This window comes from Thamnophis sirtalis, unplaced genomic scaffold, assembly GCF_051295495.1.
Source record: "Thamnophis sirtalis isolate CommonGarterSnake01/CBP01778 unplaced genomic scaffold, rThaSir2_p1.2 scaffold_2, whole genome shotgun sequence".
NCBI lineage: Eukaryota > Metazoa > Chordata > Lepidosauria > Squamata > Natricidae > Thamnophis > Thamnophis sirtalis.
In genome coordinates this window covers 22,527,716-22,550,229 of record NW_028261382.1, presented here as the reverse complement: position 1 = coordinate 22,550,229, position 22,514 = coordinate 22,527,716, and the positions used below count along the sequence as shown (strand labels likewise).

Below are 22,514 nucleotides of genomic sequence, written 5' to 3'. Positions count from 1 at the left end.
TAAATCATATCATATGTCAATATCAATATCCATATCCATATCATATTATATTTAATAAAAGGTTATATGTATGTTCCAGCATAACTCTGGAACGCCTGTACCAGTTTTAATCAAACTTGGTACACAGAAGACTTACTCTCTGGAGAAAAAAACTGTGGGGGTAAGACACCCCTGACACCCATTGGGGGGGGGTGTTCTGTTAATATGCAGCCTGTTGTGCTATCAAAGGCTTCTATTGTACTGCCTTAAAATGGCTTCTACTGTACAGCGCTGTGCAGTTGCCATGGTAATGGCTTCACAGTACTCCACAAGGGGGCTCCCTCTGGTAAGGGGCAAAATCCAACATTAGAAATTATGTTTGGTCTGGACAAATACTGGGGGGAGGGGGTAAAAAACCCCTGCACTGTGTGTGTGTGTGTGTGTGTGTGTGTGTGTATTCCAGCATAACTCTGGAATGCCTGGCTCATTAAGGAGAGCAAGTGCAGAATCCTAGAGCATTGGGACGAAAGGCCCCTCTCAATGGCTCCCTGTCAGACAAATGCTTTGGGACAATGTGCCAGAATTATAGACTGGGTGGCAAAGAGGAGTGCATGGGAGGGGGAAGGGAGAGGGGAGGGGGAAGGGAGAGATGATGGGAATGGGAGCAGGGGACGAAAGGCCCCTCTCAACAGCTCCCTATCAGACAAACACTTTGACGTCTATAAATACCCTGGCAATGCCAGTTTATCAGCTAGTCCAATATATTTAACATTGTTAAAATCTCTGCATGTAATAATTTTGTTCTAGTGACATGTTATTCATTTCATTGGGTTTGCCCAAGGAGTCCTAGACTGTCTCAGCTGGTTCACCTCTGCAGTAGGGAAAAGACTATTATTATGAATGTGAGACTGGACTAGAGAGAATTAAGAGAACAACATTAGATCTCCTCATGTATTTCCTAGAAGCCGATTAGTTAGAAAAAGATAAGACTGCAGGTCATTGGTGCCCCTCAATTACTGCCAGCACTGGCACTCTGAATAAACTATACAATTGGTGCCTTAAACCTGCATGGAAATACCGGCAGTATGCAACTTACAAACAGTCACTTAGCAACCATTCAAAGTTAGGATGCAACCCTCCAAAAGCTGCTTATTATCTCATTTCAAAGTTATAATGGCTGCACCCTCTGCAGTCATTAGGTCACATTTTGGGTGCTTGGCAACCAGCTCTCTTCGTTGGCTGTGACTACAGTTTTTAATATTTTCCCCCCAATTTCCAGCAAAAGAAGAGAGAAAAATTCATTCACTTAAGATTGCCATGTTCACTTAACAATCACCACAAAAAATGCTGAAAAATGGGTCTATTCACCTTGATCCATTTAACAACCATAACAACTACTTCCAGGCTGTTATGGTCATAAGATGAGGACTACCTGCATTTGTATTTTCTCACATTGCCAATGTAATTTGGTCCACGTTTCACCTCTTATAGATGATGTTATCCAGTTAAGCAGGTGGATGAGTTCAAACAAATGGCTCTGATCTCTGCATCTTTTGTTGCTGCATCTACCAATATGACACAAATAGTGTTCAAGCAGGTTTTGCCGGCATATGGTAGCTACTTCCGGAAAAAAGAAAAGGCTTGAAAACAAAAACCTGAGTATTCAAAAGAGCCATCATGTTGATCTCATTCTGTGCATGCAGAGGACATGTTGCATGCTCAGGACCAAGAAGATATTTCAGACCTGGGCAGTGATGGTAGAATGAGGACTTTTCCACATTTGCCCAGCTCACAACACGCCACAGTTGAAAATGAAATTGCATCTTTATTGCTCTGGACATATTAGCAGAACACGCCTACTTGGCTGGAAAGTCACAAAATAAAATGCACTATCCCAAAGAGCTGGATTAGCTATGTAGAGGCTAGGAAGCACAGCAGCTACGCTGTAGTGTACATATCTGCTCATTTTCAGATCTCAGGGAATCCATGCAGGAAAAAAAATCACAAAAAAATGTCTATTTTGCATATGAAAATGTCACAATGCAATTCTAGTCTACACAAACCATGTTTTACAACATTTACAACAGCAAAGTCGCAGGACAGCAGATGAGTTGGAACACATGGAAATTCCCACCACTGAAACTGATAGTACTGCATTGAGTGCAAAGTTCAAAAAATTATGTCTCTCTTCTGCAGTCATTGTCTCTGCTATCAGCTGTCCTACAGACACTAGGGCCCTTCTGTTGGTGCCCAAATGAACGAATGCTGCAGACGAACCTCTGGAAAGAAACTCTTCTTGGAGCTCCCAGGTCCTTTAACTGCAGGATGGGATTAAGGAAGCCAGATTCACAGGGATTTTCTTTAATGTGCTTAATGTCAAAGATTAGAGTACCAAATCTTGGGAACAGAGATAGGAACCCTTTAAGTCTCCTTTATGAGTGTGCCCCTTGAGGCAGGCTTCTTTGAAGCTTTGAGGCTCTCTTTCCCATCTGGTTGCAGGATATTTCTTACCTAAGCCAGTCAGGCCCTTTCTCATCTTCAGACTGTTTGTGTTTGAAGATGTTTCTCTTCCTTGTTGTTCCCAAAATGAGTGCTAGCCTGGCGCCAAAGCCAATAAAGACCATCAGACATGAGGAATGGCACTTTCAATTTCTTTTATTGGAGTATTCCAACAAAAGGAACCAAGATCTCAAGCAAAACACAAACATAAATGTTATACAGACTGCTATGACCACTCTGCCTGACCACTACCTATTTTAAATACAATGAAGGTTTCTGCAGACAGAAACATGGCTATGCCATGAGTTCACCTGTGCCCCCCATTGTGGCCAATCTCTACATGGAAGAGGTAGAAACCAAAGCCTTAAATTCCTTCACAGGAATTCCACCCACTCACTGGTATAGGTATGTGGATGATACTTGGGTCAAGAACAAAACAAGAAATTGCAAGCCCTCACCAAACACATCAACTCTGTGGACAGATAGATCAATTTCCCACGAGAAGGTGTCAAGGAAAATAGTCTGGCCTTCCTGGACTGTGATGTCCACATTAAGGAAGACAGAAGCCTTAACACTGAAGTTTACATAAAACCCCATCCAGAGATCAATATTTACATTTTGATTCTCACCACCCACTGGAGCACAAAATGGGAGTAATCAGAACCCTACACTCCCGAGCTAAAGGCCTGCCTACCAGCAAAGATGGGAAATAAAAAGAATGGAAACATATCAAAGAAGCCCTCAGAATGTGTGGCCATCCCAAGTGGGCCTTCATCAAATTGCAAAAGAGACCCAGCAGGACCTGTCTCCAGTCTACAACACAGTCCTTTCAACAGTTCCAAAAAAAGCTCCACATCCATTTGCATTACTCAGATGACCCTGAGGAGACAAATAAGCCGCCAAGTGGTCTCAAGGACCCTCTAAAAGGATGCAAATGACCAGCTGTCTGCAAGGAGTATCAATCCTTTCATTCCCCACCATCCAGTCAGAGCTGAAAAAGCTTCTTGGATGAGAAGCAAAACATCTTCAAAAGAAAAAAAAGCCAATAAACTCCAGTTGCCTCCTAAAAAAGCACCTTTGGGACAACCATGACCTGGATGATGGAGAATCTCCATAGCCAAATTTTATAGTTATGATTAAGGAAATTAATACCCTAAGAATTACTCATCAGTTTCTTGACACGTGTTTCTTTTGACTGGATTCTTCCACTTTACCCTCCTTCTTTCATTGCATGTTTATGTTAATAAGCTTTCTTATCAAAAGGGATGTGTGTTTTACTATTACAATAAGCTAGAGGTTACCCAAGTTTACATAGCTACATGCCTTAGCTAGCCTCCTCCTAGCATGTCCTTCTTACTTGTAACTTTTTTGTTGCTAGGCAGTCGTGTCCCATCATTCATTTGCACTCATCACAGGTGCAACTTTCTGCCCCGGCAATTCCTTTAACAAACTTTCCTAATTCCAACCTGAGAACATTACTCTCAGGCACAGCACAATCTTTCACATTGGAAATAGTATCTTCAGACTATTTCAGCCTTGTGCTCTAATTGTATTCCATCTAGTGCTTGCAAATAACAATGTTGCAAAGGAATCTAGGACTGGATTATCCATTTTTCTGAATGGGGATTAGGCATCTATCTAGGCTTAGAGGCCTCAAAGAGAAACAAGCGGCAAATTTGTTAGTTGTCCTTGGACATTCCTGGCCCATTACACAGCATATATTTGTCAGCTACAGATGAATATTTGTGAGATTTACAGTGTGCCTCCTCTCTTTTCTCCTTATTCTGCCCCACAACAACAATCCTGTCAAGTAGGCTGGGATATGTTGGTACTGATTGCCTAGAGTCACCAAGCAAGCTTCTACAACAGTGGCTGGTTTTGAACCCAAGGCTAACAAGTGTAACCTAAGGCTCAAAAGTAACAAGAGGCCCAGCTGGAAGCGTCACAATGAGACTGGTTGGAAAAAAGCAGCTCTGCCAAGCCTCACGGAAATCCAGCCAGACAAACCACTGTTGGGAGGTCTTCAGACTGAAACCTGTCCTGGAGGGACAGGGGAGAAGAAGGGACATCTCAGATGACCTAGAGGAGCCAGCAGTTCCTCGGGTGGTCGGAGAAAAGCCCTTCAAACCGTCAATGGGGGTGGTGGCCATAACTGAATGACCGCTACAAAGCTGGGGCATCTGGACTAAGTTATTCTGCTGGAGCAGTGTTGGAATAGAGTGTTGAAACCAGATGAGTGATTGACCAACTCACAGAAAAAAAAGAAAAAGCTGATCTTAATCTTAAAAAGGATCCCGGAGCGGAATTAGTGGTTAGCTGGCTTTTGGGAAATGTTATTGAAAAAAAGGAGCAGAGGAGGTTAAAGTACCAAAGCCTCAGAGGATTTTGTCTTCTGCAATTTGGAAGTGAAGAAAAATTAAAAACTAAAAGGAAGAGCCCAAGGGGAAGTCTCTTTTCTCCTTCTTTTATTCTATTCTTTATGGATTAAAAGTGTTTTTGACAGCTATTGACAGCTAGCTGTGGGATTGTATTGCGGTTTGGAGAGAACCATTTACTGGCGAGCAGAAAATACTACACCAGCTAGTGAAGAAAATAACAACAACAACAACAACCACCACCACAACAACAGAGGGAAGTCCTTCTTCTCCTTATTTTAATTTTATTTTTTGTGGATTTAAAGTGTGTTGAAAGAAAAGAGACAAAAAGTAGAGTTGCAGCTGCTGTGTTTCTGTGTTTCATCCAAGTTCTTACTTTGGGGAGGTGGGTTGAATCTTAAAAGAAAAACATGTATATCACTCAGTGAAGCCAGAGAATGTATCCCATCCCATCTAGTGCCATCAGGATGAGATTGAAAAATGTAACTTTTCTGGAGGCTTCATGCCAACCAGAAGTTCAGATTGCCGACATGGGACTGAATAAAATACAGACTTCAAGACTGGTAGAGGGTTCTCTTCCTTTAGAGGCTCCTAACCAAACCCAGGGGCTGACCTGATAGCAGCCTTCCAGAATTTGAGGGGCTGCCACAGAGAAGTGCGGGCCAACTTATTTTCCAAAGCACCAAAAGGCAGGACAAGAAACAATGGATGGAAACTAATCAAGGAGAGAAGCAAACCTGGAATTAAGGAGAAACTTCCTAACAGTGAGAACAATTCACCAGTGGAACATCTCGCCACCAGAAGTTGTGGGTCCTCCATCACTGGAGGCTTTTAAGAAGAGACTGGACAGCCGCTTGTCTGGAATTGTATAGGGTCTCCTCCTTGAGCTGGGGGCTGGACTGGAAGACCTCCAAGATCTCTTCCAACTCTCTATTCTGACCCTTTCCAGTGTGCCCTCAGACTCCACCTGTGGCCAGAAGCCCCTTCATGAAACATGTCCAAGGATCTGCGCATCTCAAAGATATGATTCTTTCTGCAATTATTTTACAGACGTGAGTGAGCCTATGTGCCAACTGTCTCACAGCAGCTGCTGTCAGGCATTCACAGAGCTACATCCCAAACGTTGAGCAGTCGGCCTGCTGTTGCCCTGGATGTGAGCAACTCGAAAATGTTGCTTAAAATGTTCCTCAGCCAGCGAAGCTGGGAGTTGAAGTCCACAAGTCTTAAAGTTGCCGCGGTTGGAGGTTGCTTAGGAGGTCAAAAATGCTTTGGCCAACCTTCTGCCTTTTTAGCCTTTTGGCTTTGGGGAAAACGAGGTCTAAGCAACACATGCGGTGCTGTGAAATTGCTCCTCAGCATAATCCTTTGCTTATCGTTGTATAGGTAGTCCTTGATGTACAACCACAGTTGAGCCCCAAATTTCTGCTGCTAAGCGAGACATTTGTTAGCTGAGTTTTGTTCCATTTTACAACCTTTCTTGCCGCAGTTGTTAAGAGAATCATTGCAGTTGTTCAGTTAGCAACATGGCTGTTAAGTGAACTTGGCTTCCCCATTGACTTTGCTTGTTAGATACAGGAAGAGACTTTGAAACCATGAGAATCTTTAAGGAGTAGCTGTCTTTGCAACATTGGTTTGACTGCAACGATCTACAGCTGTGGAAGAGAAAGGAAACTCTAACTTGGACTGGACTGGATTTATTTTAAAATTGAGCAACAGAATCTGGAAGATCCTAAATTTTCAATTAAATGTGGTATAATCCCAAAATGTTAAAATCTGTTAAAATAGTTAAAGTTGCATAATGGAGATTTGAATTATTCATGATGCTGAAAAGCGTGTGTGAAATGTTAATTGGTAAAGAAAAGCTAGGAAATCAAAGGGAACATACAGAACAAGAAATAGGAGAAGGCAGGGTAAAAGAGGGCACAAATGAGGTACAGAAGGATAAGGTGGAAAAAAGAAGAATTGAAAATTAAATAAAGATAGAAGATTTCACTGGGATTTACAGTCACAAAGAAAAAGCAGACAAAGGGGGAGATCTCCCCAAAAAGAAACCACAAAATAGTAAGGAAAGGAGGAGAACAGGGAAAACCCTAGGAAAAATTACTAGAATAATAAAAGTAAATTTTCTGAAGAGAATAACCACAAAAATAGGAAAAAGAAAAAGAAGTTAGGGGAAAGGGGGAGAAGAAGGAAAAGAATTAAAACTGAAATTTTTGAGAGCCCATGAGAAACGGTTAAAAGAGGAAGAAAGGGAAAAAGAGTTACATTCGTAGATTAAAGAGAATAGTAGTAAGATTGTTATTGTTATGTAACTAATTAAGAAATAAAGAAATGATAGTGTATTGTTAATGGTAGAAAAAAATTGAAAGAAATGTTCTCTATGCTTAAATTGAATTAGAGGATGTATGCTGTTTATAGCAAAATATACCAATGGAGAAAATAAGAAAGGAAAATTTGATGTAACTTTGAAGTTGCAATTGAAGATATTGTTTATGTATTAAGAAAAAATAACTATCAAGGTGAAAAATAATGGAAGAGAATAATTTGGCTGACAATGAAAACAAAACTATGATGTTAAAAAGGACTATGTAATTAAGAGGATGTAAAAGAAAAGACCTGGACAACTCTTTGTTCCTATAATATGTATAATTTGTATTAAAAACTAAAAAAAAACTTGAATGAAGAGGGGGAGTAACAAGAGGCCAGAAACCCCTTTATATTCCACCACATTATAATTTACCAGGTTAGAACTGTGGAATGTAACAGAAGAGGGAATTATTAAATACAGGGAGAATAACTTAGATTGATGCCGACTGGCTTTTTGTCATGGCCACACCCAATTAGTTCTTCAAGGCCAATCTTCTCTCACTCCTCTAGGGACTCTGGGAACTGAACTCAAGCAGTAGGCCTTGGACACAGAGATGTAATTTGGGTGTGCATGCTTTCTAAAATACATAATTGCTTTTGCACAGCTGTGTTTAAAGAAAACTATTTTTCCCTTGAACTTCCAGAGAATTGCAGCTGCCGACCTTTCTCCTGGCTTTATGTATTTTGGGAGCAGCATCCATGGAAACCTGGATATGAATGAAGACAAGCTGGTGGATCTTGCTGTGGGCTCCCGTGGAAGTGCTGTCCTATTATGGTTGGTCATATCAAATATAAGACGGGTTCATTCAGAGTGAAATTGGGGGGCAAGGAGGAAGGGAGCAAAACCTAACCAATACCCTGAGTTAGTAGGTGTCCATTATTAGGAGGCTAGGGAGTATGAGTGCAAGCACTGATGTTTTAGATCCATGCCCCTCCTGGCTTGTGAATAACATGTGGATGGCTTCTGGCAGTGATTAATGCTTCCCTGTGGGAGGGGGTGGTACCCTAGCATTTTAAAGAGGCTGTGGTATATCCACCCTCTTCTCAAGAAGCCATCCTTAGACCCTATTGGATAATTTTTACCTTGTCTCACCTTGCCTTACTGTAGCACACACCTGCAGCAAGGAAGCTTTTTCCCCTATTGAATCCAAAGCTCTGAGCCCCCCGCCCAGTAATGCGTTCCTGGACTGGCTCAAGATACCAGCCGCCTTTCCCTCTTCCCCATAAGGTCCCGCAGTGTGGTCCAAATCAATGCCACCCTCCAGTTTGAGCCCTCCAAAATCAACATCTTCACCAAGGACTGTGTTCGGAATGGCAAGGAGGCCACCTGTCTGTCAGCCTTTGTTTGCTTCACTGCCGTTTTTCTCTCCGCACATTTTCAGTCAGCTCATGTAGGTAAGTGGCAGGGGCTGCCCTCCCTTGAGGGTTGTTCTCCCCATTGGGTGTCTGTATTGCTCCCCCCAGGAAGGGGGCTTTTATTCATGACACAATCATTCCAGACACTCAGGCCAGGGAACCGGGAGATGAAAGAAGCATTTAAGGGGAGAAATGCCTGGAATTGTCACCATAATCCAGTGATTATAAGGAAGCCCCTCTTAACGTCTTCCTATCACTGCAATTTAATCATCACTTGCTTATTTAAAGTAAATTTCCTATTTAAGAAGTATATTTATAAGACAACTGTGTCAGTTTCGGAACCATATTTAACTGTAGAAGAATGGGGCTGCAGAAGGAGTTAATTAAGTGTTCACAGAGCACTGATGATGTTACCTAGTCAGGTCGTGAAATGTCTGCAAGAAAAACAAACTCAGAGAGCAGCAAGGACCCCTCATATCAATCCTGAACTACAAATATTCTCCCCTTTTAATATGGGATTTGAAAAAATTTGAGATTCTGGTCTCAACTTAGTTCTACACTTTATTTCACGTTGGGGAATAAATTATTTAACCTCAATCTTCCTTTATTTCAGCATTGAATTACAACCTCACCATTGATGAACGACGATATGTGCCACGAGCCTACCTGGATGAAAATGGAGAGAGACTTGCCCACAAGGCAGCCACCTTGCTTGCCAGGCAGGAACATTGTGACAGTATGGATTTTCATGTCTTGGTAGGGATTTTCTTGTTGGGCAACTGCACTCAAATGTTGTTTTTGTCTTTGGAGTAGGAGTCGGCTTTGTAAAGTGGCAGACATGGCAGCACCACCGAAACTCTGCCCCTTTTGTACAGGTGTGCCAATTCTGACTCCCTAGACTCCCTAGATGCTCTCCTGTTTTCAATCCAGCTGTGTGAAACATTCCCTGCACTTTTTTTCACAGAATAGCAATAGCACTTAGACATATATACCTCCTCACAGTGCTTTACAGCCCTCTCTAAGTGGTTTACGGAGTCAGCAATAATAATTTGGGCCTTCTTTTTACCGATCTCAGAAGGATGAAAGGCACAGTCAACTCTGAGCTGGTGAATCTAAAACTGCAGAACTGCTGCCTGTCAGCAGAATTAGCCTGCAATACTGCATTCTAACCACAGCACCACCACAACTATTAGGTAATTAAAATACCTACTGGCCATTGTACCTCCAGGCCAGTGGTGGGTTACGACCGGTACGGGCATACCGGTGCCTGCTGGGAGCACCGGGTACCGTTTTGGTATGATGCTCCGGAGGGCCCACCCGCCCGCCTGTGCTCCTTACCGGTATTTGAGCTCTTCGGGGCTTCCGTGCGCACACATGGAACATACAGCGCCTGCGCAATGTTCCACCGAGCAGCTGGAGCGTCACAGAGGCGTTGCAGAGCATCGCAGCCAGTAAGTATGCATGCGCACACTGCGCACATTCATGTGGTGGACCCCGGGCCCCATTGCACCAGGATCTGGAACCCACCACTGCTCCAGGCCCACATGCCAGCCCGCAGAAAGAACCAATTCTGCCCACTTTTCTGATAGTCAAGTGTATTGTGGTCTCAGTCCACAATTGTCTCTTTACAATTGGATTCAATCAATCAATCAGAATAGAGCTGGAAGGGACCTTGGAGGTCATCTAGTCCAGCCTCCTGCTCAAGCTGGAGATCCTTTACCATTTCAGACAAGTGACTGTCCAGTCGCTTCTTAAAAACCTCCAGTGATGAAGCAACTTCTGGAGGCAAACTGTTCCACTGGTTAATTGTCCTCACTGTTAGGAAGTTTCTTCTTAATTCCAGGTTATTTCTCTTCCTTAATTAGTTTCCATCCATTGTTTCTTGTCCTGTCCTCTGGTGCTTTGGAAAATATATTGACCCCCTCCTCTTTGTGGCAGCTTCTCAAATACTGGAAATACTGTTATCATGCGTCCTCCCCCCCCCCCCCCCCCGCAGTCCTTCTTTTCTCTAGACTAGCCAAACCCAATCCTGCAACCGTTCTTCATGTTTTCATCTCCAAGCCTTTAATCATCTTCGTTGCACTTCACTGAATTCTTTCTCAACATCTCAACATCTTTTTTTATATCATAGCAACAAAAAACTGGGTGCAATATTCCAGGTGTGGCCTTCCTAAGGCTTTATAAAGCAGTACTTTACGTGATTTTGATTCTATGCCTCTGTTTATACAAGCAAGGGTTACTTTTGCTGATTCACCTTTAAGTGATCGTCCACTAGGACTCCAAAGTCCCTCTTACTGTTACTGTTTTTGAGTCAGGTTTCACCTCATCTGTACTTGTACCTTTGGTTTTTCCTGCCCAGGTGTAAAACCTTGCTTTTCTTCACATTAAATTTCATGTTGTTGGATAGGGCCCATTGTTTTCCATAAAAAAACTTTTTTTATTTTCCATTTTCCATTTTCATAACATATAATCACATGTATACTATTACATAGCCAATATCATGTTGGGTTATTAAGTAATTACATCAATTCATCTTGCCATCAACTACCGAAAAAAGAAAAAGAAAAAGAAAAACCAATTATTGGCTCTTCTGCTCTCCATACACCATATTTATACCTTATCCAACACTTTCTTCCGCCTCTCTCCTCCCCCTCCCTACCTCCTTTCTTCCCTCCATCATCCTTTTCTACTCTACTTCCCCTTCCTTTCTCCTTCTCCTCTCTCTCCTTTCCATTCCTCCTTATACTCCTCATCTTCCCCCCCTTGCCCTCTCTCCTATCCCTCTCTTCCTATCTTTCTTCTCTCCTCTGCTTCCCACTCTTCCTACACGTACAATCATATTACCTTAAAACCCAACACCCCTCCTCAAACCTAGTATACTTCCCTCACTCCCCCCCTCCCCCCAACCCCCGAACCTTCCCCCCCCTGACTTCCCAGAACCAATACAAGGTATAAGTCTTTAAGAAAAACAGTTTAAAATATATTTGAAGAGAGAATAGAAAATTAATAACGTCTTTAAATTGAGCTTAGCTCCTCCTTGCTAGGCTAACTCTAAACAATTTATATCATTCCTGATCTTAATCATAAGCTATCTGGAATTTCTTAGACCCATATTTATTTTGAGTATAGTCAATCCATTTTTTCCAGTCTCGTTTATATCTCTCGTTTGAATAGTCCTTAAGATATGTAGATATTATTTCTCTCAATTCATTAGATAATACTTTCTTCTGAAAATGATTTTCCTTTGGCTATTACAAGCAATTGACATGTGATTGGTTTTTGTTGTGGTGGTTGTTATTTTTAACAATGTCAACATACAACTCCCTTCATTTGACTTCTGGTTCTGAAGGACTCTGATATTCTTTTGGGAGATAGGTCTTTCTGAAAAATGACATCTTCTCATTCAAAGAGAAGGCATGGAGAAATCCAAACAATATTATTCCCCTGGTAGAAATAAATGACAGCATTTCTCTGCTTGTGACTAATAGTTGCAATTAAGAACAATAAAATCCACAATGCTTAAAAAAAAAAAAAGATATGCAGATATTTTAGCCATCTCGGCTAAGTTTGTGACTTTCAATGTCCATTCTTGGATAGTAGGCAAATCTTCCTTCTTCCAGTATTGCGCCACCAACAATCTAGCTGCAGTTATCAAGTGCAAAATCAAATTAATCTCTACAGCTGTACAATCAGTAATTATACCTAACAAAAATAACTGAGGGGTAAACTTTATCCTTTTTTAAAGAACATTTTGCATAATCCACCATATTTTTATCCAGAATGCCTTAACCTTTTTGCAGGTCCACCATATATGAAAATATGTAGCATCCATACAATCGCATTTCCAGCATTTAGGTTGTAAATTCAGATACATAGAAGCCAGTTTTTTAGGGTCTAAATGCCATCTATAAAACATCTTATAAAAATTTTCTCTCAAGTTTTGGGCCTGTGTAAATTTTACATTTCTCACCCATATCTTTTCCCATGTATCCAACATTATTGATTCTTCAACATTTTAAGCCCATTTAATCATACAGTCTTTAACTAGTTCTGTTTCCGAGTCAATTTCTATTAATATATATAATCTCTTTATATGCATTGGACTTTGATCTCTAATTTGTTTAAGTAAATTATCCTCGACTTGCATAAAGCCAATTTTTTGATCTATTTTCCATCTAGCCTGTAGCTGCCCATACTGAAACCAGGTTTGAATTACCTTTTCCTTTTTTAATACATCCAAAGGTTTCAGTTGTAGTACACCTCTTTCTGTAGTAAGAAGCTGTCTGTAAGTAGTTATATCCTGTGTTTGTACTATGTTCATATTTTCTATTGCATGTCTGGGAATAGCCCACATAGGTATCTTATCGTTTAGTTTGTATTGATATTTTTTCCAAACCCGCAGTAGAGCATTCCTTAAAATATGACTTTTAAAATTATCTACCTTTTTGTTGTATAGCAGATAAGCATGCCAACCATATACCAAATCATACCCTTCAATATTAAGTATTCTATCATCTGTTAAGTTGATCCAGTCACTAATTATAGATAGAACTACTGCATCATAATATAGTTTTAAATTGCGTAATTTCAAGCCTCCTCTTTCACGCACATCTTGCGTTATTTTTAGTTTTACTCTCGGCTTCTTCCCTACCCATACAAACTTATTGATACCCTTCTGCCATTCTAACAAGTTTGCATCATTTTTAAGTATTGGTAACGTTTGAAAAAGAAATAAAAATTTAGGTAGAATATTCATTTTCACTGCTGCTATTCTTCCTAGCAAAGATAACTGTAATTTCTCCCATTTTTTCATCTCTACCTGTATACTATGCCATAGTGGTTCATAATTGTACTTATATAACTTCCCGTTTGAGGTTGAGATATAAACTCCTAAATATTTGACCTTGTTAACTATTTCACATCCTGTCATTCCTTCTAGTTCTTCCCTTTGTTTAGTATTCATATTTATAGCTAGTATCTTTGTTTTCCCTAAGTTTATTTTGAATCCTGACACTTGACCATATTGATTAATCATATTCATTAAGACCTTATTAGATTCCTGTGGTTGGGTTAATGTTATAACCAAGTCATCTGCAAAGGCCTCTACATTCTTGCTGCCTAATCCTGATTCCCTGTAGGTCTCCTGAACCCCGTATTTTATCCAACAATAGTTCCAATGTTATAATAAACAATAGTGGGGATAAGGGACAACCCTGCCTTGTACCTCTCTCGATTTTAAATGAATCTGTTAAACTTCCATTAACTATGATTTGGGCTGTTTGTTCCTGATATATTGCTTTAATTGATTGTAAAAAGTGCTCTCTCCTATTTGCATTTTTTGCAATATTTTCAGTAGGAATTGCCAATTCACTCAATTAAAGGCTTTTTCAGCATCTAAAAATATAAGCTCAGCAGGGATTTGGTTGTTCTTTCCCAGGTATTCTAATGTATTGAGGATTAGATTTACGTTAGTTCTATTTGTCTCCCTTGAATAAAACCTGTTTGATCATTATGAATCAATTGCTGGATTGCCAACATTAATCTGTTCGCTAGTATTTTAGTGAAGATTTTATAATCTATATTAAGTAATGATATGGGTCTATAATTTTTTGCTTGAGTAAGATCTTGATCTTCTTTGGGTATCAAAGATATAAAGGCTGTCTTCCAAGATGGGGGTACCTTCCCTTCCACTTGGATCTTATTAAATAATTCCTTAAGCGGTTCTACCATTTCTAACTGCAAATTTTTGTAGTAAGCCGCTGTCAAGCCATCTGTACCCGGTGCTTTCCCTGCTTTTAGCTGTTTAATTGCCTGGAGGATTTCCCCCGAGGTTATTGGTTGATTCAGTCTTTCCCTCTGCTCGTCTTTAACTATGAGTATTTTTTCTTTATCCGGGTATCTATCTATAGCTAAGCTTTGGATTTTATCATTCGTGTACAATCCTATAAAGAATTCACGAAAAACCCTTTGAATCTCCTCCTGTTGATACACTTCCTTTCCTTTAAAATGCAATTTCGATATGTTACGAGACTTCTGTTTTTTCCTAATCAGATATGCTAGCCATCTACCAGGTTTGTTTGCATTACAGAAAGTGTTGTGTTTTGCATATAGCAAATTGGTAGCCACCTGATCTGACATCATTGCTCTTTTAATAATGTGATTGTTTCTTTAATCTTTTTGTCTCCTGGTTTTAAGATTAGCTCCTGCTCTCTCTTCCTAATTTCATTCTCAAGTTCAATTCTCTTTTCCCCCTGTTTGCATCTATGTAGTCTATTCATATTTATCAGAATGCCTCTCATATATGCTTTACTTGCATCCCATAGCATTTCCATAGATGTACCCTTATTCATGTTAAAAACAAAATATTCTTTTAACAACTTTTTACATTCCAGTCACCCAGTAATATGCAGGATCTATAGTCCCAATGTACTAACTTAGCGTGAAGCATTTTATAAAATTTATCTTGTTGTTGATTGGGAGCATATATTCCCAATAGCAGTGTCTTTTTCCCTTCTAAAACCAAATCTATTGCAATATATCTTCCATGGGGGTCTGCTTCAATTAATTCAGCTTTCAAATCCTTCCTTAAGTATATAACTATACCATTTTTCTTCTCTGTGGCAGAAGCTATAAAGTGTTGTCCAAGTCTTGTATTAATCAGGTATTAATCAGTTGATCTAATATGAGTTTCTTGCAAGCAAATTATATCTTTCTTGAATTGTTTAAGATAGTGGTTTATTTTCTTCCTTTTCTGTGGGGAGTTTAAGCCATTGACGTTCCAAGTTAGAAACTTAGTTGCCATCTTTAGCTCCCTGAAGCTTTTTAAGAGCCATCTGAACATCTTGGAATTTAATCTTTGGCCTGGCTCCTCCCACTGCTTCTGAAGTAACACCTGTAGGCTCTTGAACGGTGGCTTGTGCTTGTTGCTTTTTTAATTCCTGTTCCATTCGCCTAGTGGCCACGCGGGTTTGTCTTTGTTCCTTAGCTTCTTGTACCTCTGAGAGAACAAGTTGGTCAGCCCTTGTTAATGCTTGAGTGGTTTGCTGTCCATCATGTCCTTCTTGCTCTCTTTCTCTGGATCTAGATGGGGGGGGGGGTGTCCAGCCTTCAATATGTTGCTGTAGAAATCTTGGGCCTTCCATACTGAATTGAGGTGATATCTTTGTCCAAGATAGCTGAATGCAATTCCGGCTGGCGCGTCCCATCTAAACTGTATCTGGCGATTTTTAAGCTCTTCGACTAAAAAGGCATAGTCTTTCCTAGATCTCAACATTTTAGGTGGTATCTCCTTCAAGACAGTCACCTCCTGACCCCCAATTTGAAGCTTAGTTTTGTAGGACTCCTGTAATATCGTGTTTCTCATATCTCTAGTAGCAAAATACACCACTATATCTCTTGGTAGTTGCTTTCGTCTTGCAAGCCAGGAGTTAACGCGATAAACCTTTTCGATTTGCTAGTCAAAATTCCCTCCTGACCTTCCCATCATCAGGTCAAAGGCTTCAGAGAGAATCTGTTTCAGGTTCTCTTGTGTTTTTTCCAGGAGGCCCCTTATCCTTAAGGCAAATTCCATTTGTCTATACTGTAACATTATAATTTCATTTTCTGCATTGCTGACCTTTTGCTGGACCACATCCATCTTCATTACCAAGTTCATATTAGAGTCGCTAAGATCTTCTAGCTTTTCTTCAAGTCCGAGTGTGTAGCCTGATAGGGAGTTCAAAGCCATCAGGAAATCCCCTCTAATAGCTTGATTACATGTCATAAGTTCTTCGGAAATCTGTTTGTTAGAAGCAGATATCTCTTCTTTGATTTTTACTTCCATCGTATCAGCATGACTTTTTAATGCATCAATTAATTCTTTCTGCAAGATTTCTCTTGTCAAGGGCTCCCCTGCAGAAGTAGGAGGAAGTAATGACTGTAATTTAGTAGAGCTGGTGAGCTCCCGGCACTTTTCGACATGGGGGGAGGAGGGGGAAATTTTTCCTTAGAAGCCATCTTAATTTTCTTTAGTCAATTAAAAAGTCCAGACAGTCCAATTATACAGCAGTTGCTATTTAGTTTGATAATAAATCACTTCTAGGCTTCGCAGGAATGCTATCAGAGTCTCACCCCTCCTACACAGCTCCTACACATCTCGGTGCCATTTTGTAGATCTTTCAGCAAGTAATTATCAGAAGGAATTCTTTACAAATGGAGCTAAGGATTTATACATATAATTAGAAGTTCACAGGTATTGGTTCAGCGCGACTTGAAATCTGCAGTAAATCATTCATTGTGCTGAGGATGAGTGAAGACCTTCATTCTGCAGCAAAAGGCAGAATGAATCCTGGAGCGGAGCTGCTATGCTGCTGGTGCCCTCCCTCTTCCTCCCAGATTTTAGGCTGAGAGGATTAGTTAGAGGGCTTCCCAAGCATAGCTTCTCACCTCCCCCTTCTAAGCTCGAAGGGGAGGTAAACAAACTGCTAAACAGTTTGATGGATTGCTGTTTAAACAGTTTAACGAAGCCAAGATTCGAGAGCTGTTAGAAATAACAACTCCCTGTCAGGCCCCGCCCACAGGAAGCTCGGATAGGGCCCATTGTTCAAGTCTGTCAAAATCTTTTTGGATCCTTGTCCTCTGTGGTGTTGGCTATTCCTGCCATTTGATGAGCTCCCCTTCTATTCCCTCATCTAAGTCATGTATGAAGATTTGAAGAATACTGGGCCTAAGAGAGAACCTTGTGATACCCCACTGCTTACTGCCCTTCGTGTAGATGTAGTACCATTAAGAACTACTCTTGGAGTATGGTTTATCAGTCAGCTACAAATCCATCTGGTGGTGAAATTGTCCATTCCATTTTTTCTAGTTTACCAAGTATTTAATATTGTTTCTATTTGTTTCTTGGTTTTCATTTCTGAGTTTGATTATAAATGCATTTTTCTTATTATTTTCGTGTAAAGTCATACTTTTAAATTGTCATAGGAAAGCTTGAGCATTTGTATTATTATAAAAGACCGGGCATAGACAATGGTAATAAACCATCCAGAGCTTTGTAATTAGGGTGGTATAAAATAAACGAAGAAACAAAAAAATAAAAATAAGACAAATCCTGCTCATTTGGATAGTTTATGGTGCAATGTTCTATGTAAACCCAAAAGTTAGTTTTCTAACTAGATTCCAATTCATTGAGCACAGTCAGCAGAAGGATAGTGATGGTTCTTTTTATTCTTTCAGGATACAGCGGATTATGTGAAGCCGGTGACCTTCTCTGTTGATTATGCCCTAAAGAGTCCTGAGACTGGACCAGTGATGGATGATGGGTGGCCAACTTCACTGAAAGTGGCTGTGCGTAACAGCTTCTGATCCTGGAGTGAGGGTTAAACAGGGTTAAATTTAGAAACCATGGCAAGGAATGTTTGGCTTATTTATGGCTTTAGGTCTCTTTCCCCACTCCGACCCTGGTCCAAAGCCTCATTCAGCACAGAATAAGTAACAATCGTCTGAGATAAACGAGTCAGGAAGGGAAGATAACCAGAAATTGTAGAGTGAGAAAGAACAGAGAATAGAGGATAAAGAGTCTTTTTGATGGAATATTTACAATGTAGTTTAAAATCTGTATGAAATTAATAAATAACAAAAAACAATATGCCCTAAATTGGTTTGAATGAGGCTGGAGACCCCCTTTTTCACATGTTTCAACATTTTCATGGAGCAAAACTATATCGTTCTAATACAAACAACCAAATATGCAGAAAGTAAATGGCCCAATCTTTAAATCCAATCTACTTTATAACATAACATACCCTGTACTATTATAACATTTTGCAAGGATTTATGAATTCTCAAAGAAGGGTGCACAGTTTGTTTTGGAATTTTTCTGGCTCTTCAATTCCAGCCCAAGAACAGATATTTGAAACAACTAAATGGTTCCCAGGCCTCAGAAATTAGTTTCAGCAACAAATAGAAATAGATGTAGATATAGACATATATACAATATGTGTGTATAGATAGATGGATGGATGGATGGATGGATGGATGGATGGATGGATGGATGGATGGATGGATAGATAGATAGATAGATAGATAGATAGATAGATAGATAGATAGATAGATAGATAGATAGATAGATAGATAGATAGATAGATCTGGCACAGATCATCATCTGACAGTTTTTAAGTGCTGCTGCATAAACCTGGCAGCATTATATGTTGTACCTCAGTTAGTATTTGAAAGCAGGGAAGTGTGTAACTGCACTGTGTGCCCTGGATATTTGTAAGATAATGATGAGATGAGGCTAGTAATCATGTCTCTGTAGTATAGTCACTGGGAGCCCATGCTGTGTGTATCCAGAATCACCGGGGCATTTTCTCTCTGGCTAAATAATGGGTTGTTAGTCCCAAAGGTGCTTTTTCAAAAGGCAACTGAACTTCATTTTTCCTTGAGCATGTTTTGCTTCTCATCCAAAAAACCTCTTCAGTTTTTCTTTGGTGAGAAGCAAAACATCTTCAAGAAAAAACAATAAGTCCGATAGCCTTTTGAAAAAGCACCTTTGGGACAACCATGACTTGTATAACTGAATATCCACAGACAAGATTTAGGATTTCTGCTTTGTCTTAGTGAGGAGACAACATTGCCAGTCTTTCCTTGAGTTGTGCATAACTTCAAGCACTGAGGATGCCTAGACTAAACCATCCAACCCTTTCCCTCTACCCAATAGGTCCCATTCTGGAACGGATGCAACGAAGATGAGCACTGCATCCCTAATTTGGTTCTTGATGCTAAAACAGATGTCCCAACTGCAATGTGAGTAGATCTTCTGGAGTGAGCCTAAAGTTAGAGGGATCTGGGAGGGATTTTTGAGAGCTTTGTGGAAGGGAAGTCACCCTGAACTGGTGAATCTCTTTCTTTTCCTTTGTCCTGGAAGGGCAGGATCATTCTCAGTGAAGGTCACACTTTCACTCAGGCTGCTGCCAGCACTATTGTACTCTCAGCTGCTAATTGGCCTTGACTGCAGTCTATCTGTGCAAGGGATTGAATTCATACAAATGCCCTTAATGCTCTTTCAGACCTTGGTATCTGGCTGCTGCTGCCATAACATTTGCTCTTTTCATAGGGAATATTGCAGACGGGTCCTGAGAAAATCTCACTCGGATTGCTCCGCCTACACGCTGTCTTTTGATACCTCCATTTTTGTCATAGAGAGTGCCAGAAGGAGGGTAGCAGTAGAAGCCCTGTTGGAGAACAGAGGAGAAAATGCATATAACACCATTCTAAACATTTCCTTCTCAAGAAACCTGCAGTTTGCAAGCTTGATTCAGAAGGTAAGGCTTTCCCTAAACACTCTCTTGCAGGAGAGAAGGCTGATAATTCTTATGATAAAAAATCTCTTTCTGAAGGCCCCTACTGTCTTGCTAGTTGAAAATTAAGAGCAGAATTCTTTTGAGTTGGAAAATGTTCAAAAACATTATTGGGGTCTTTAAAATAGATGTAACATTTTTTCAAACTCTCCCCAAGTTTGACTTGAATTGAATGAGGTGCTCTGTGCATCTAAGAATAAGCCTTCAAGCATCCCTCCAGCCCCTCACCCATACCACACTGGTTTTAGCCACTTTTTAATTTTATTCATATATCAGATTTATATATAGTAGCTACCCATCTCACCAAAAGTCACATTTTGCTGCACCTGTCCATCAACTGCAGCTCCTTATTATTTATTTATAATATTGATTTGTTTATTAAAGTTATTGGCCATCCATCTTATCCTAGGACCGTGGTGACGAACTTATGGCATGCGTGCCACAGGTGGCAGACAGAGCCCTCTCTGCTGGCACGAGGGGGCGGGCCAATCCCAGAAGGGTGAGACAGTGGTTAAACTAGTCCCTTGACATAGCTGACTGGTTATCTCAGAACTAATTGGCCAATCTTATTCTTGGAGGAGGATGGTGCTCTTCACCTGCGATAACTAAATCTTGAAAGCTCTGTGGCCTGTGATTTGGGGGAGTGATGTGTTGTCCTGAGGTTCTCATGCCCTCCTCTAATTTCACCCTGGGTTTCTTCTTCCACTCCTGGAATCTTGCTTTCCCTAAAACCTGTCTAAACAAAAATGCCTGGCTTATTCCTGTTTGGCATGGAGAGAAATGCTTTGCTCTTCCTATTGTCTTGTCATTCTTTCTGCATGCAAGGAATTCACCAAATGCAGTTTGCCTGCTTGTTTAAAGTTTAAACAAGTTTTCTTCTAGGGAGGAGGTGAAGTCTTTGGTGGACAGGTGCAATAAAAATAACTTGATTTTGAATGTTAACAAAACAAAGGCAATCATTGTTGATTTTAGAGAAAGCTGGCTAGTCATCCTCTACTCAGTATCACGGATGCAGCTGTAGAGGCGGTTAACAGTATTAAGTAGCTAGGGGTGCAGATAACTAACAATCTGACTTGGTCTCTTCACATGTCATCCTTAGGGAAGCGTGCAAACCAGCCTCGGCATTTCCTACATCAGATGAGGAGTGCAGATCTTTTTCCTTCTGTCCTGGCCACATTTTTCAGAGGCACAATTGAGAGTGTTTTAACAAACTCCATTCCTATTTGGTTTGGTGGCAGCAGTGCCTCAGATAGAAAGTCCACACAGAGAGTGGTGAGGACAGTCAAGAAGATTATAAGAAGCTTACTGTATTTCCCATTATTCAGGATGCTGCTTATAAGGGTTGTATTCTTAGAGCTCTAAGCCTTGTTAAGAGACCCCACAAACCCACCTCATGGTCTGTTTCTGTTGCCCCCCTCTTGGAGGAGGTTTCCAAGTATCTATAGTAGGACTACTAAATTCTGGAACAGCTTTGTTCCTTATGCCATCTGTCTTGGAAACTTGCAGGATTCTTTTCCCCCCACCATGTATATTTTGAATTATACCATTTACATTTGAATTAGACTCTGGGTCATGTATGCATGGCATGTGGGTATATGCATAATGGTTACCTTTTGAGGGCCAAATGCAACAAAATTTCATTTTAATGTTTGCTGATTAGTGTACATTTAAAGTGGCAATAAAGTTTTTATTCTACTGTACTCTACTCTAAACAATTTTACATAGAATTGCATACGACTGTTCAATAATCACAAACAACAAGTGGAATTTCTGCCCCCCCACCTTGTTGGGGAAGATGCCAGGGAAGAGGAAGCCCTCGTTGACTAACTAATGTGGAATTTTGATTTTTTTTTATCATTGGAGCTTATGTTTGAGCCTTTTTTTTACCAGAATAACATATCTTTCTACTGTAGATGAACTAAATCTCACATTACAACATTACCCTTTCCATTCTTTGTGAAATTTTGTCCTTTCATTGTTTTAGTTTTTAAAAGGCGAACACCCTGCAGAAGTATTTCCGGCATTTTTGTGACAGAGAGAGCTGTGCTTTAAAATACATTAACTGAACAAAATGGGACAAATAAAATCCACAGCAGCTTCTATTTCCCATCTCTCTTTCCATTTGAAGGCTCTGAAACTCTCAAAGATTGCTGCTTTTGTTCTCTAACTCACATAAGAGGAACAGCAGGAATTCCACAGGAAAGAGAGATGACATTGCTTGAGAGAATTTAGATTTAAATCCAGGTTTTGTTGATAGGCCTTCAGGTAAGTTAGGATTTCAGTATGTAGCATTAAACTGGAAAAGAACAATGATTTGCCCACATGTGGTTGTGACAAATGACACAGAGGCAACTTAATACAATGTTCATTTATGATTGTTACATAGTAATTCTAGTTGTAGCCATACAATTGTGGCTTTTTGGTAAATCATAGAGAAGCAGATCTTGGTTTTGTATGATGTGTGAAATATTAAGTATGAACCTATACCCATTTGTGATTGTTCTTTCCTTCCTACATTCCTACCTTCCTTCCATCCATCCATCCATCCATCCATCCACCCGGTCACTTGAGAAGATGCAGAGCTAGCAGTGGACTATCCCTG

At 40.3% G+C, this 22,514-nt stretch overlaps 1 protein-coding gene across 1 annotated transcript in view; it reads left to right on the top strand.

Moving 5' to 3' along the window:
• The window catches only part of ITGA11 (integrin subunit alpha 11), a 79,207-nt gene that overhangs the window by 27,575 nt on the left and 29,118 nt on the right, over window positions 1-22,514 (top strand). Inside the window, exons 12-17 of the mRNA XM_087704395.1 lie at window positions 7,865-7,995; window positions 8,449-8,615; window positions 9,190-9,332; window positions 17,790-17,900; window positions 19,273-19,358; window positions 19,669-19,876. Coding sequence (XP_087560521.1) covers window positions 7,865-7,995; window positions 8,449-8,615; window positions 9,190-9,332; window positions 17,790-17,900; window positions 19,273-19,358; window positions 19,669-19,876 — 846 coding nt within the window. The remainder of the gene's footprint in view (window positions 1-7,864; window positions 7,996-8,448; window positions 8,616-9,189; window positions 9,333-17,789; window positions 17,901-19,272; window positions 19,359-19,668; window positions 19,877-22,514) is intronic.